Here is a 16,572-nt window from a genome sequence, read left to right as displayed (position 1 = left end):
GGTTGGTGGGTTTTTGTCTGACTTCCAATGAAGATGTTTTGTGGTGATTCCGACGTTTTTTGATGATGAGAGGCAATGTTTTTGTATATTCTGACGATTTTGTGATGGAACTAATAAAATTTAAAAAAAAAAAAAATTAATAGTATACATTAAAAATAAACTAATAATCTAATAATCCAACAAAATAATATTTATTATATAAAAAATAATAAATTAAAAATAATATTTCAAGAAAAAAAAAAAGAATTAATAAAAAAAAGGAATTAAAATAATTAACAAAAAGAAATTAATAATCTGATAATGTAATATTTATTAGGATATAAATATTATAAACTAAAAATAATATTTGTTAATATATAATAATCAAATGAAAAAGAAATACTCCAATAAACAAAATTAACTAAAATAAATTAATAATCCAATATAATAATAACTATTAATATTTAATATATAAATATTATATGTTAATAATAATATTTATTCAAATATAATAATCCAATTAAAATATGTGATAACAAAGAAATTAAAATTTTTAATTAAAAGAAATTAAAAATTAATAAAACAATATCTAATAATATATAATTAGTATATATATTAAAAATAACATATAATAATTCAATAAAAATAAAAATAAAAAGATATGTAGAAATAATCATTGTAGTTTGGTTGCAGAAATGGTCAATGAGGGTACAATAGTCATTTTAAAAAAGTTAACAGACAAGTTGTTAAAGTTAACGGAAGAGGTACCAAAACCACAATAAAACTTGTTGAAAATGACCAAATCTACAACTTTTCAAAGATTTGGACCTTAACCACATAAATTGAGAAACCATAGGGACCATTTTTGCAGTTTTGTCATTATTATTTATGATTATGATACGATGGAGTAACTAGCACCAAGAACTTTCAAAAGATCTTTAAAACAAATGTCTTTCACAGTAAAAGAACCCAAAATCAAAATCAAGTAGTATCATATGAAAATTTCTCTCATAAAAATGCTACAAAATGGGTATTCAATTGGTTAAGGAAATCAAGGGATATGAGTCAAATGCACTTGTCAACTAGAAATAATAATCAAGAAGCAATTCCTGTGTGATTATCAATCATATAGAATAGTATATTCAGCCTACTTTCTTTATGTTGTAAACAGAAGATACACAAGACCCTTCAAGTACTCCACTATTTCTGATCCACCAAGCTTTGAACTTCCATAAACTCTGTCAACAAAAGTAATCGGAACCTAAAACATCCAAACAGAATCCAAATTAGTCAATTCCTATGTAATTTTAATAATGAAAAAAAAAATAAAGAAAAAAAGAACCTCTTCAATATGGTATCCTTTTCTTGATGCTCTAACAATCATCTCCATTTGGAAAACATACCCTTTGCTCACACAAGAGCTTATAATGTCTTCAAGCACAGATTTTTTATAAAGACTACACCATACAAGTAAAAAATATATTATATATAATTTAAAATGTTAAATGTTACAACTGTAAAAGTAGATAAATTTGATGTTTCAAGATTATTTACCGAAACGACCCTGTCAAGTCAGATACACCAGGCCAAAGAAGTGTATGTGCAAGAACATTTGCCCCTCTACTTGTCAATTTGCGCATAAGTGTCCAACCATGCACACCGCCACCTGTCACATAGCGGGTCCCAGTAACAATACTCGCCCCTGTCTCCATTTGTTTCCTGAATTTATTATGTCCCTTGTTGTAAATTTTAGAAAATTGGAAACGAATTTGAACATCAAGATTTGTGAAAGTTTCTTACTTTATAAACTGTGGAAGATACTTTGGCTGTGTAGATAGATTTACATGAGAAAGAAACCAGGAAACAGATTGATTAGTTGGCAGAAAGTGGAATTTACTATAATGCCCTTAAACAAATTACTTACATGGTGTGACAGATCAGCATCCATGATAATGACAAAATTTCCAGAAGCATGTTTCAGACCATGAATGTAAGCAGTCCCTGGTTAACAAAGAAAATTAGGTTAATTCATGCTTATAAATTTATAATCTGATGTTTTCCTTAAATAAATAAGGAGATACCTAATCCAAGCTTTCTGGGCCTAGGTCTTAATAGCTGCATTAAGAAGATAACAAAATTAGGACTTATTAGCATGTAAATGAGAGATATAAAAAAGTAAAAAATAGTGTACATACAATGCGATCTTCACCATAGACTTGCTGTAGTTGCTTGACAATATCTTGAGTTCCATCAGGACTACCATCATCCACAATGATTATTTCAAAGTTAATGTCCCTGAAAGTATAACAATATGTCATGATTTGAAAACAACCATGAAGTGAGGATTGGGTGTAAAATCTGTTAACATAATTCAGTTTGAGCTAATGATAATGGCCATGTAGCTAGAGGAGAGTTTAATAGAAGTAGCTACAAAACTGAAGGGAAGATCTCGTAAGCACTGAGCAGCCGTTGCTAGTATTTCTTCAAAGTTGAGTTAAAGTTTCCCTTGTTGAAAAGTTGTGATTTTGAGAAATTACTGAAATTAATCTAGTGTATTGCTTGTTTTGGTATGCTTTTGATCAAGAAATTATTAAATTGGTAGAATCGCGTTCATATGGCATGTAGAAACTACATACATACTACATAGATCTTACAGAAAATTAAACAAGCATCCCAATTTTACGTTTAGCAAGCAACGAAATAGTATTTATTTAGTGTTCAAATGAATGATCTCTAAGGTTTAGAATTAAAATCTAGGTTAATTTAGTTCGAATTCTAAGCAGATGCTCCCCCAATTTTCCAAGCCATGGATTTGCAGTTAACTTGCAGAATCCCAAATCATCCATCGCATAGATTAAAACATGATACATACAGAGAGGGATGTAACTTACGGGATATGCTTGAAGACGAGGTAGACGATGAGAGCGATATTGAGTCGTTCGTTGTAAGTTGGCACTATTATACTATACAAGTTCGTATTCCGCGGTTGCGACATTTTCAGATCAAAATTCAAAAGCCCTAAATCTCCAATTCTGGATTTGCAGTTTTAAAACGGAAAGAGGTTTGCTTGCTAATGATAATCAACAAGACCCGAAGCGTAACCCGACAAGACCCGTTTGGTGTTAGCAGTTGCCGTCGGTTTTGACGTCCTGTCCAATATTGTATAGAAAAAAGTCAAAAACCCCAACGAAGTTGAAAAACCAAATCAAGTTCTAGAAATGGACGATTAAAATTTTACATTTTAAATATCAAATTCCATAAAAAGCTACTGTATGTTAGTATTTTTTATTTTTATTTTTTGATTAATCACTGACGAATTTTGTCCGTTGTATTTGATATGTAATCTATGTTATAGTCGTTTCATGTTTTTCATCTTCTTGATCAAAGAGACATGTGGATTTGGATTTTGGATTCCTTTGGTGTGCTTTGTGTGAGGCTTTTTATATAACACAATTTTGCCTGTGGGTAGACCTAACAATTTGATTCACGAAACAAGTTTTCAGTATATATGTTTTAGAAATTCGTGTTTCGTATGGATATGAATTTAAAATTTGTATTTTGTGTTTTAGTTTAAACACAAATTAAATATATGTTGACACGCAATACATATATAAACATGTGACAAATGACACGTATTAACATGTATAAATGCATATATACACATACAAACATGTATATACATGAATTAAATTCATGTTTATCTGTTTATTCATTTAACTCGGTCAAAAATATGTTTATTTTTGTTGTGTCATATGTCACATAGATTAATTACATGTCGTGTTCGTGTTTGATACCCAAAATATGTTCTACAATTTCTGTCGTGTTTATGATCGTTAAATTCGTATCGTGTAAAAAGGCACACCAACACGAATTGTCAAGTCTACCTATGGGTAGTACCTGAATCACTTGGAACAAATTTATTCCATCAAGCTCAATGTTATGGCTTAGAGGATGGTGAAAGGATCGATATTGACTTGATGCTTTGTCGTTTTTATAACTCACACAAAGATTCTTAAGCAACTTCTTCTCAAGTTAGGTGGAAGAAAGGACAAAACACTTAGAGTGTGTTTGGAATTATTTTTTAAATTTAAAAGTCTTTTTTTATAAAAAAGATTTTTTGTAAAAGATTTTTTTTTTAAAATAGATTTTTAAAATGTGTTTGACTTGGTTTTTAAGACTTTTAAGTGGCAAAAACCAAAAGTCACAAAAATACACGATTTCATGACTAAGTAATAGGCTTGGAAATGGAGCGAGTTTTGACCTTGATCCAATCCAAATCCTTAACAATTATACGGGTTTAGAGCATAGTTTTTGATCCGTTTATCCGTTAACGACCAATACCCGCTAACTCTTTTATTAAAAAGGTCGGGTATGGATCATCATTGATCCGCTCCGTTTATAACCTGCCCCATATAATTTTTAGAAATATAAATTAATATTTTATATTACCTAAAGTTTACATTAAATTCCAATCAGAAGTCCAAAGTGAAAAAGCCAAAGACTAAATTGTTTTTACATAGGATTCGAAGACTCAACTTCTAGACTTCCAGTCTTCTCCCAAGAGTCATGATTCATTTCATTTATATTTCATCATGTAATCACAAATTTCATTTATAAATCAATAAGATCATTTATCAACCAGAAGAAAGTTTGTAATTGCTATTCTCTATCAATGCAGTCGACAGTCAAAAACCAATCAGAAGTAACTAAAATAATGATTTTAATTCCAATAGAAAAATCCTCGAGTACATAATGTGTTTTCTAAATCAAAACTTAGTTTGATTTAATAAATGTGAATTTATGATTTAAGTAAAATGTGTTTGGTTATTCAAAAAACCTACGGATTACGGGGCGAGTTTGGATATCTGCTGATTCGGTGGATAAGGGTATGAGTTTGATTATTCAAAACCCTGAGGATTACAGAGCGTGTTTGGATCGGATTTTGAAATTTTTTAAAAAGGTTTGGATCAATGTCGATTCGTTCCAAACCTGCTCCAGGTCTACTAAGTAAACAACAATACCTTCAAATGTCAAGCTTGTATGAGTTACAAAAAGGACAAAGACCAATTCAACATCAATCCCTCCAAATGCACCACCAACTTCTTCCAACAAAGAGACCACATCTATTTGATCACTTTCTAGTACTTGGTGGGACATCTCTATTCTGAGGCATAATTTGGTGGAAGAAACCGCCTAATTTCAATACGAACCAACTCAAGTGTTTTGATGCATTGTTATCACGGTGTTCTATCTCTCGGGTGTTCTTTGTTTTTAAAACTTTTTATTTTTGTTAAAAAATTATGGCCAGTTATATGTGAAAACTAAGCTCGTTGAAACCAAAAATTAGGAACCATGTTGATCAAGGTCACATATTTATATGAACACAAATTCCGTTGTTCTAACATTCATTTTCTCAAGAAACAACAACTTTGTTTCCTTCACTCAAAGCATGCAAAGCTCTTGAAGAAGGAATCCAACAACATAAGCATATTATATATTATTCTTCAAAGATTCACAACAAACAAGAACACGAATTGATACAACAACACAAGATCAAAATGGGAGAGCAAACGTTACATGGAGGCCTAATCTCGGTTACAAATAAACTAACAACACTGCAAAAAAGAATATTTACAACTACAAAGACGCTTTTGAGAATTTAGTGGAAGTAACCATAAAGTTCCAAGAAGCAAATGCAAAGTGTCCATGGGTTGATATCGTCTGTTGTGGGCCCCACTAGAGCAACCCTGAAGTATCTAAATGGGAGCAACGCATTGGGCCCTGTAACTGCCCATGAAGCAAACTGCCCGGGCTTGCTTATTGTTTGATCATTCTCATGTACTCTCAAATTTGTCCAATTTTTAGCATCCGATGAACCCTAAATATAGTCAACACGTGTCACAGTTGACTTTTCATGTACAAAATTGACATTACACAATTTGACTTCTATAGTCAAAAGTCAAAACAAGTGTACCTGAAAATTCCAGTATCTCACAAAAGCCTTTGATCCATCTTGTCTTAAAGTGTAATAGTTGCACATCAGCTGTTTCAAATCAGAAAATAAAATAAGGTTTCCAATATACAAAAAAGATATATATATATATATATATATATATATATATATATATATATATATATATATATATATATATATATATATAAGATAAGTATTAAAGGAAACCTGGTGATCGAGACCAAGGTCAATCATCCACCATGAACAGTTCTTCCCATCCTCAATGCGGGGCCCAGCAAAAGAAGTTCCCTGTTCCAAGATTACCCTTAGTTTCCATCATGTAATTTTGGTTATGCCCAGGGGTAAATTAGTCAAATGATCAAAAGATTATACTGATTGTGGTACCTGGTAGGTTCGTGAAGCCAAGACCTTGGGATCTGTGTATCTTGAAATAGGATTGCTAGCTGTAATGCTGATTTTCTGAGTACAAAAAAAAAAGAATTATTGAAAGATAATGTAAAATCAATTCCTTTTTTTTTCATATTTAAAAAAATGATCAAAAGATGCAAAATTTTGCCTTAGCTAGAACAGGATTAACCCATTGGTGTTTGCCATATGATGTCCCCACATAATAAACAACTCCATTGCTATCTCCATCACGTATGTATTGAAGCTCCTTAAAACTCGATTGCCTATGTTGAAACCTTAACAATCGAAAAAATTAAAATTAAAATTACTCAACTTTTGGAAATAAAGATAAAGTTAATATTAAAATATTAATGTACACATACTTTGGATTATTCCCTGAAGTAGGCAATCCCACTTCCAAAAACCCAATTGCCTCTTTCACCAAATCATGAAAACTCGGGATTTTCATGCTTAGATTGCTACATTCCATCTGAAACAACATTACAAAATCAAAACCCAAAAACATTTCAAAAGAAAAAAAAGTCAAGAATCAAGATTTACCTTTTTGAGTAAGAACAAAGGGAACAATGAAAAGCGCACGAGAGGTAACAAGATGTTTAAAGATTGAAGCCTTTTCCCAAAAAGATCTTGTGGAGTGTTAGTAGAAAGCATGTTGTCAACAACTTCCCAATTACATAATTCACTCGGTGGTTGTAGGCCCCACATCAAGATCCCATTAAGAACTCTCTCTTCAGAAGTCACAGTCAAATCCGGATGCTGCAAAACCATGTTTTGTATAAAGACATGTTCATTTCTCAAAATATAGAGAAGCAGCCCACAGTCTTAAAAGTATACCAATAAGATGAACTTGTTTTATACACAAATGAAAAACAGAATATAAATTTATATAATAAGTTAAAAAGATTTAGGATTTAAAACCCACCTGTAAAATGTTATAGAAAGTTGATTGATCTAGCAAGATGAAGTCGTTACAAGCCGTTGTACAATAATCAAAATGCATTGTGAATATCCTTTCACATGTTTCTTCTATAAGTTTACATGAAGGGATTGAGGGAATAACTTGAAGAATTAGGCATACAGAACCCTGCAATAAAGTATTATGATTAGATATATAAATAAAAACTCGATTACTTGGCCAAAATTTGTCTTCTTCCTTGTGCATAATACAAAAATTGTTGTTGTAAGACCTTCGTCCACTACTTGAAAATGAAATTCCATCCCTGCATATAATATATAGACAAGACTAATTAATATTTTATAATTCATTATTTTAAAAAATCCATCTCTTTGTTCTCACTACTCCGAATCTCCACTTCCTTGTACTCTTAGAGTAACACTTCAAAACAACGGTGATCAAACAATATATTAACAAAACAAATATCTCATTAAAAAAATAAAAATACATTTGTATATATGATATCATGAAATGAAAAGGGTTTATCCAAACTACCTCTGAAAGCTGCTCTAAAAGCGTTTTGCAGCAGTCTTGATGAAGGAGAGAAACCCCAAATTGATCTGCTAATAGAAGAAGCTCAAGTAGCAAGATATTGGTATCGACTGTGTTTTCTAAGTTCAATCCTCCATTGTAGAAGTAGTCGATCATGATCTTGAATGCTTTTGGTGATGAGACTTCTTTTAAGCAAATTTCGGAAGATACACTCTCACTCATTCCATTTGTGAACATCTGCTAGTTTAATTATTTTATTAGATACAAGCAATATAAAGCAGAAAGCAGATGAAAAGATTCGCTCACCTTCATAAACGGGAGACTCCACAAACCAAGAATGACTTTATGAGATCGAGCAATAAGACCATGGCCTTCAATGCTAACATCGACATCACTAAACTCGCCTGTTGTGTGAAATTGTTCAAGTCTTTGCGCATTCACAGGAAGCCCCAAAGGAAAAGACGCAACACTACAATGAGGCTGAGAACTAGGGTATGATATCTCTATGTTCTTTCCTGAATCAAACAGCTTTTTATTCAATTTGAATCTTTCAATCACTTCTTCACATTGTTTCACCAATGAAGTTGCTCCAAATCGTACACTTAGATCCCTCAGAGAGCTCAGTAGCGACTCGGGAATCTGTAAAACACACAAGAATCGTTTAAGTTTTTTATAAATTTATGAGAAAGTAAGTGACTTTCTGTTACAAATGCGTTAAAAATACCTGGGTAAAGCCTGTGTAGATAAACCGAAGAAACGCGTGAAGAACTGGATAAGTAACATCTTTGATTGAGATAAAATCTTGATTTAATAAGCTCAAATCAAGATTGTCGACTGCTGCAAGGATCACTTTATGAGCAGGAACTAGAGTTTCCTCGTCACCCACGATGAAATACACATCGGATAATTCCCAAATTTCAAGAAAACTTCCAAGCCCCTGATGATTATCGAAGTTACCGAATTCGTCCCTCAAATCTTCTTCCATATCGTCTTCTCCCTTGTATTCCCCACAATCGACATGCTTCCAAAGGGAAATATGGTTTTGCGTTAATGGAAGCACATTAACATTTCTGTAACCAACGTGTTTATCCCAACTACTGAGTCCAACATACTGAACACTGCAATTGGGTTTTGTGTCAAGCCATTGAAACACGAGATTTTGAAAAGGGTACCTTCCTTTTCCAATGCTAATCAACCCATCACAGATGCTTATCCAATAACTTTGAAATGCGGAAGAACAACATAAACCTAAACCTGCTTCATCGACTGTGGTGATTCCATCTACTTCAATCTTTAGCCTTCGGTTTCTATGACTACCTATGATTACTGTATAATGAGGACTGTTGTCTCTTTTGTAATGGTAGTGTTGACTACCTAATTGTTCTCGGAAAACTACAGTGACGTCATTGTGAGCAAATGCTTCAAATGCGACACACCCTCTTCCAGCTTCTTTAAATCTCAAATCATCACGCCATGCGCATTCGAAGGGTGCAACTGTTAGAAACTTCTTCTGTTTCTTCTCCATTTCTTGTGAAGAATCTTTGAATTACTTAATGATTATGCTACGATACCTATTGAATTTATATGTATGAGTGGGTAAACTAGAAGAAATGTGTAAGTGATGATCAAGATTGAAGAACAAGTGACAGAAAGAATTAAAATATGGGGGTTACCTATCCACTCAAATAAACAATGCGTTTTAAAACATATAAGAGTCGAGAAAAGGACAACAGACTTTACAAGAATCAAGGTTTGGTACGAATCATGATGGCATCAGATGCTTACTTATCCTCAGGAATAAATAATTGGGTTTGAACTTTGAAATATCTTTGATTCTTTTAAGGGAAAACTACAGGATATGATCAAGGAAAGCACTAGAAGCCAATTTTATCTGACTAAGAACGAAGTCATACTCCATTCAGCATGATGCATAAAGGAATCAACTTGTTCCACTTTTACATCATACACCACAATTTCGGCAACTTTCACCATCAATCACAATAAATATCTGAATCATTAGTAGCCTCAAGTTGAGCTCAAAAGATCTCGAGAAACGACAATCGATGAAGGTGAGAACAACATACGAATAATAAAACCGAATAAAAAAGATCCAGAGAAGAAACCCACATCGAGAATGTTGAAATAAGATCAGATTAATGAAAAATAAACCAGATGTTACCTGATTCGGTACTCTTTCATCGGAATATGATAAACCCAGAAGGATAATACCAAACGAATCTTCCCCAATTGAAGCGAGCACCGGAAAATCAAGAAAGATGTTTGATCGGAAATCTTTTTCTGATTAGATTTGGGTGAAGACGTGGCAATCACGGCGGAGATACGTTTAGAGCTGGCAATAATTGATTGACGTGTGACTTTTTTCTAATAAGATCTGTCTCTTCTTAACTCAGTCGCTCTCCTCTCCCCACCAATAAAGTCGGCACCCATAAAGTCTCTCCATCAAACAAAAAGATTGGAAAAATCAAATGTAGAAAATCATATTTTTTGCTCTATTAGGTAAAAATGACTTTTTTGTCCTTTAACTTGTGTTATTTTCAGTTTTATCACGGAACATAAGATTTTTTATGCATTAATTTTTGTTGAAATTTTCAATCATACAAAGTATACAACTATTTCTAGATTCGGTAAAATTATATTTTGGAATTTTAAAAGCTTTTCTCTCGTACTTTTGTCTTTGAGTATCTCAAATATAGCTTTGTATAAAGTTTTTTATTAGCTTAAAAAGGTTTTTTTAAAGAAAAATTGATTAATCTAACATTTATATACGACCATTTTTATAAAATAATCAATTTTTTTAATAAAATGATCGCATGCTCCGGAACATACCATTCTGGAGTAGCAGTATCCGTTTCAGAGATCGTATTCTGGAGATACATTTTGGACCTTGCATTTCGGATTAAAACTTCAATTTTCGTCTCCAACATATATATGTGTCCGCATATGCTTAGAACCATACATTCACAACCCTAGGCGAACCAAGTAATCGTAATTATCTGTTATAACTGTTTCAAAATGAGTTTTTCAGAGAATGGACACGAAGAAAGTTTTAACAACCTGCATGTTTACCTTTACAACCTTAGACAAATCAACTCACATACTTACACTCACATCAAAACTGATTTGATAAATCGTTTCGAAGCTTGTTTTGTGGCTATTGGATGGGTGATATATTTGTTTTCCACGTTTTCAATTGTTTCTTTAAAATTGATAACGTTTCTACATATAAACTAATCGGTTTGTGTTCCCAAAAAAATACATGTTCAAGCATTCATAAGTTGTTTCCTGTATGTCATCTTCATAGGCAGTGTCCGTCTTAGAGATGACTAACTAAAACAATGTTTATAGTGGTTACTATGGATGAGAACAACTAGACCCTCCCTATAACATTTGGTCTAGTAGTGGAAAATAATATCTACTGTTATACCTGGTTCCTGACGAGGTTAAAAGAAACTCTCAGATAGGGCAATGAAGTATCGTTCATAACCAATATGGACAATGTCGTTAGTTCTTGCATAGATCATGTATTCCCTGATTCCTATCATGGGTATACTTCTAAAAGTGTGTTCAAATATATGCACACAAGAGGCGTCTCTGGTAGAACATTCGAACATTTGTTTTGGATGACATCCAACTCATATATTATGTCTGATTTTGAAGAAAACTTATGTTGGCTAACCCCTAGTGCTCGTGAAGTGCTTGCCAACATCGGTCATGTGAAATGGGCAAGAACATATTTCCTTAACATCTGTTGGAATGTAATCACCATTGATGTTCCCTAAAAAATTGGTGTTATCGGTAAATCAACGCAATGTACCGATTGTAACGCTTACCGAGGAAATTTGTGACTACATTCAACAGACTTTTGTTGAACCAGTTTGATGGAAGGTAAAATATCGGGTGCAATATTAAATTATTTAATTATTTGTACAATAACCTTATTTGATCATATTTACTTTTCATGGAGGTTGACTACCATACTCACCTCGTATGTTGAAATGATGTTTCATAAAAGGATGCAAAAGTCTGTTCGGTGGCAAACAACAAAGATCCTACCAGAGATCCCGTTTCCGTTCCCGCTCGACATTTATCGAGTTTTTTATTTTAAAAAAAATCGTAGATCTAAACCGTCATACATGTTCATATGGGAAATTGTGCATTCTGGTATATCATGCGACCATGCTATAGCGACATCACATCGTTCGAACATCCATGAATTATCTGATATGGTTCATATATATATATATATATATATATATATATATATATATATATATATATATATATATATATATATATATATTACTGTGCTTATGTGTTTCAAATTGCCTACCGAACACAAACTGTGCACCCTCTTCCCCCTCCATCATAATGGGAATACCAGACCCTTTAATGGTTGTTTTATTGCCAATGTAATTGCAATTAATTATGTTTGTAATTGATTTACAGTGTCTAAGGGAAAATATTATTATTGCCCTAATATTTGTTACACATTACAAAAATAGAAAAAAAAAACGTAGTTTACAAGTACCATAGTAATAATAACAAAGAAGCAAACATTACATATTACATAGATTAATTAATAAGCGTTACATAAACTTAGTTGATGAACATAAAACTTACAGCTTGTACATAATAATTTCAAAAAAGAAAATTCAACTACAAATTAACTCTATCTTCAAGTACAAATTTTGAGTTTCAATCTTCTTCTTCGATCGAACTAAGTTACAGATTATTAACGAGTTATTGTAATTTGCTTTGTCAACCCAACAGATAAACCCAAACTGTGGCCCCTGAAAATTTAATATCAAACACATGATGTATATTGTGTAAATTAATATTAATTCAAAGAAAACTAATGAAAGGATAACCCACATACCTCTTTAGGACAAGCGTAAAATAGTCATCCAGGGTTATTTCTAGTCGTTGATGTCCTTATAATACCCTGAGAGCCACAATCGCAGTATGTCATTTGTTTGGAGTGTGAGATATGAATTTTTAGTAGTAAATTAAACAACATTAAGAGTTTGGACGCTTGAATTCCTTTATATAATGGCATTTACTACAACCATAGATGCCTGACATTATTCCGGAACCACATTCCGGAATTGTTATTTCGGACCATCGTTCCAGACATTACTTTTAGACCTTAAAATGCACCTAGCATTCATCCTCATAGGCTTCGAACCTGTATTGATAGCTTGCACTATGTTTTGTCATTAGGAACAGTAATTGTCATAGATTTCTGACACTATGTGTAGTCATTTCGAACAGTAACTGTCATAGATTCCTGAAAGTTTGTGTAGTCATTTCGAATAGTAAATGTCATAGATTACTGAAAGTATGTCTAGTCATTCCGAACAGTAAATGTCATAGATTCCTTAAACTATTTCAGACACTCATTCTTGAACCACATTCTGGAGCCATGTTCCGGAATTGCTATTTTGGCCCCTCGTTCTGGACATTGCTTTTAGACCTTAAAATGCAACTAGCATGCATCTTCAATATAGAATAAAAAAAAAATTGGAATGAGTTCATCTTACGATGGTGTTTTGCATTGTAAATAGGAAGATTGTTATGTTTGTTCAGATAATAACTTGTTTCCGGAAGGCCCAAATTTCCCACTTCCGGATAAAATGTCTGATGACATTTTCCAAGCTATGAAGGTTGCTGAAGAAGCAAAGGAAATAAACTTTGAAAGAAGTCACATACTAAATCAACGTGAAGACAATCTAGCAAAACAAGTAAATGAAAAAGGAAAATGGGTTATTGAAGATATGAAAGAAGTGAAACAAGCTAAGAAGTAGATTGAAGATGCAAATGCGGAGATTAGTAAGCTTTGTGCAGAACAGGGCCATCTACCAGATGTTGTTAGAATTAGAGGAGATTTTATTGACTGCAAACAAAATATGTATCCCTTATAATATCCTAATTTGTGGAAAACAATCTAAGTATGTATTAGGATTTACAATGCTCATTTTAGATAATCCTACTATTCCTTTTGCAAAATTCAGTTTCAAAAGACATTACACTATCCATATTTATAATTAGATTACATTTATGGCTGATAAATGGGAACTTGCATCCGATTCAAACTAGGAGTGTCTACATGATTTTCAAACAATTGCATGTAGGTCTCAATTAGTTTGAACCCATTATCAGTCAATTAGACTTGATTTTCTATTATTGGAGTTGTCCTACGTGTTTTTTCGATGATGCCAATTGTGTTCACAAATTGTCATATATCTTTAGACATGGTAATGAGGAGCATTTGCATGTTATATAATGCTACTTTTCTCCGCTCCTCATCCGCTGAAAAGCGATAATGGGATTTCTAGTATTACCATTCATTGTGTCACACGTTGATAATCACAAATCATTTCTAATGCAGTCGTATCAACAAGACGTCGTTGCTCATCTTCAAGACGTGGTATAGCATATTCTACAGGCTACTCTTCCTCATCGTTCGAGTCATTGGATGTTGGAGACTGAAAATAAAATATATTATTATACACATTAAAAACCAACGTGCATAAAAGTATCTAATAATAATAAAACCAACTTGTTGAAACATATCCATAAAAAAACATAATTACAACTAATATATCGTAATAGGTTTGTCTGCGCTTGTTCCATTCCATCTTTCAGAGGTCTATCTGCTTTCAATTTAAGTTTTAACACCCTTTCTGCTTTCTTTCTTAATTTTATAAGTGTCTTTGTTGGTTTATTTTTTTATTTTATGTTGTAACTCGACATCTTGGTTTTTTTATTTGCAAAAACAAAATTCCAAGAATATTTTAATACATTACCATAAAAATAAATTATAATTATAATTTTTTCGATTTTACCTTTATCAGTCACAATTCCGAAAGCTTCTGTAAATGGAGTACAACTTCGTCTTCCATAAAACCAATTTTTTTAACAACATCCACACAAAAATTTCTTTCAACTAACATGGGTTATTAAACAATATTTAGAAAAAAATGATAAGTATAGTTATTCTCGATTGATATTCTGTAACGTCATCTAGAATAGTTCATCGGGTTCAGGACCACATTATTCGTTTTCTGGACTTACAGTATCGTTATGGAATCCCTACAATACCTACTTTCGGAGTAAAAGAACCGATCTGAAACAGATCTGAAACACACTAAAAGGTACTCACATGAGATTCATACACATAAAATAAGAAAAACATTAAAAAAAAATGGATAGTCCGGATTCGATCATAGTACTCTAGAGTCATTCCTCGTATTCCGGACCATTTTAGAATACGTAAATCTGTTTATAAAATCAAATGCAAAGTAACTTAAAGAGTATAACTTACTTGGTTTGATTAATCCATGATGAAAATTAGGTCTCAAATGCGGGTAGATCGTGCTTAAGATTTACAAATTCCGAAACACGTATTCCGGATTTTTGTGTGTGGGACCTATATATATATATATATATATATATATATATATATATATATATATATATATATAAGTTTTAAACCTGTGGAAACCACGGTTGACAAAGAAAAAACACTATTGATAATTTCAAATCGAAATCAATAGTCATAAATTTGCAAACAGTTATTTTTATACAAAGTTTGATGTTTTTTACATAACCTTATCATCCTTGTTTTATAGTAATATCTAATATGGTTTGGAAATTTGAGCAATATTCTTTAAGTCTAGATTATTAATGTTAAAATGATCATTTGGCATAACGGGTTTAAAATGAAATTAGGATGTTATTATTGATTAAAAGTTGTACTATGTTGCAATTATGGTTGAAAAGAAATAAGATGCTATTAATGGTCAAAAGTGAAAGTAGACTGCCATTATAGGTTAATAGGGAAAGTGGGTTGTTATTATGGATTAAGAAATGAAAGTAGGTTGCTATTATGGGTTATAACTGAAAGCAAGATGGTATTATTATTACTAATCCTTACGATGCTATATTTTTTGTTTGCAAAATAATGAGAAAACACCTAACCATTTAACAATGACATTAAAAACTTATAAAAAATTATAGAAACATGTTTTTTGAATTGCAGTAAATTTTTTAAACTGCACTAACTTAGAACAATTTATAACTGTTAAAAATAGAATGTTCACAAATGAAGAAAAAATAGAATAATTTAAAACAATAGCTTCCATCACAACTTCCACCTATGCTTAGAACAAACCCAAATGCATCTTTCAAGAAACGACTATTTGGGGTATTTTTCATCACGTATACAGGACATTAATTTTGGGTACATTGAAATCATTTTTTAGATGTAACGTCCATTAAATTCAAGTCAATTTAAAACTTTTTCAAGCAATCAAAAACCCTTATTTATTACAAAATGTTTTCAAAATAGTTTCATATCAGAGTATCCCAGATATCAGGATCATAAAAACGTGAGGGTGTGCATGATCAAGCCTTCGCCTTCCCGCGATCATCTGAAGTACCTGAAATCAAAACCAAAACTGTAAGACCGAAGTTGGTGAGTTCCCCCAAAATATCCGCACAACAAATAACACGCATAAAATAACAGCATACTATGGGTCCAATCAACCATCGGGTTGGAATACCCCAGTCCCTCAACCATCAGGTTGGAATGCCAACATACTATGGGTCTAATCATCCTCGGGATGGTATACCCACGACCCACAACCATCGGGTTGGAATACCCACATACTATGAGTCCAATCATCCTCAGGATGGAATACTCTCAGCCCACAACCATCGGATTGGAATTCCTTGGTCTGTT

General features: G+C 32.3%; 2 protein-coding genes across 2 annotated transcripts; both read right to left on the bottom strand.

The window, feature by feature from the left end:
• Positions 1–954: 954 nt before the first annotated feature.
• DPMS1 (Nucleotide-diphospho-sugar transferases superfamily protein) lies at positions 955–3,150 on the bottom strand. The gene is made up of 8 exons (XM_078972427.1): positions 2,871–3,150; positions 2,175–2,274; positions 2,061–2,094; positions 1,904–1,980; positions 1,780–1,805; positions 1,534–1,698; positions 1,322–1,436; positions 955–1,240 (listed from the first exon to the last, which is right to left on the bottom strand). The coding sequence occupies exons 1-8, from the start codon at positions 2,972–2,974 to the stop codon at positions 1,136–1,138; spliced, it is 726 nt and encodes a 241-aa protein (XP_078828553.1). The 5' UTR covers positions 2,975–3,150; the 3' UTR covers positions 955–1,135.
• Positions 3,151–5,439: 2,289 nt separating this feature from the next.
• LOC145018468 (BTB/POZ domain-containing protein) lies at positions 5,440–10,177 on the bottom strand. Its single transcript, XM_078976347.1, has 12 exons — positions 9,988–10,177; positions 8,533–9,379; positions 8,115–8,447; positions 7,812–8,045; positions 7,284–7,445; positions 6,902–7,117; positions 6,724–6,830; positions 6,510–6,636; positions 6,338–6,412; positions 6,161–6,241; positions 5,954–6,022; positions 5,440–5,857 (listed from the first exon to the last, which is right to left on the bottom strand). The coding sequence occupies exons 2-12, from the start codon at positions 9,331–9,333 to the stop codon at positions 5,639–5,641; spliced, it is 2,424 nt and encodes an 807-aa protein (XP_078832473.1). The 5' UTR covers positions 9,334–9,379; positions 9,988–10,177; the 3' UTR covers positions 5,440–5,638.
• Between the last annotated feature and the right edge of the window lie 6,395 nt (positions 10,178–16,572).

This window comes from Lactuca saligna, chromosome 9 (assembly GCF_052625555.1).
Source record: "Lactuca saligna cultivar CGN05327 chromosome 9, ASM5262555v1, whole genome shotgun sequence".
Taxonomy (NCBI): Eukaryota; Viridiplantae; Streptophyta; class Magnoliopsida; order Asterales; family Asteraceae; genus Lactuca; species Lactuca saligna.
The sequence above is the reverse complement of the archived record's forward strand: the minus strand, read 5'-3'. Positions and strand labels throughout refer to the sequence as shown.

Excerpts from the sequence above, each read along its gene's own strand:
- DPMS1 (XM_078972427.1), bottom strand. The coding sequence starts at position 2,974 with ATGTCGCAACCGCGGAATACGAACTTGTATAGTATAATAGTGCCAACT. Across the intron at positions 1,981-2,060 it reads GCCCAGAAAGCTTGGATTAG|GGACTGCTTACATTCATGGT; the intron begins GTATCTCCTTAT and ends TTTGTTAACCAG. Across the intron at positions 1,241-1,321 it reads AAGGATACCATATTGAAGAG|GTTCCGATTACTTTTGTTGA; the intron begins GTTCTTTTTTTC and ends TGGATGTTTTAG.
- LOC145018468 (XM_078976347.1), bottom strand. The coding sequence starts at position 9,333 with ATGGAGAAGAAACAGAAGAAGTTTCTAACAGTTGCACCCTTCGAATGC. Across the intron at positions 6,242-6,337 it reads TGGCTTCACGAACCTACCAG|GGAACTTCTTTTGCTGGGCC; the intron begins GTACCACAATCA and ends ATCTTGGAACAG. Across the intron at positions 5,858-5,953 it reads TGAGATACTGGAATTTTCAG|GGTTCATCGGATGCTAAAAA; the intron begins GTACACTTGTTT and ends GACTATATTTAG.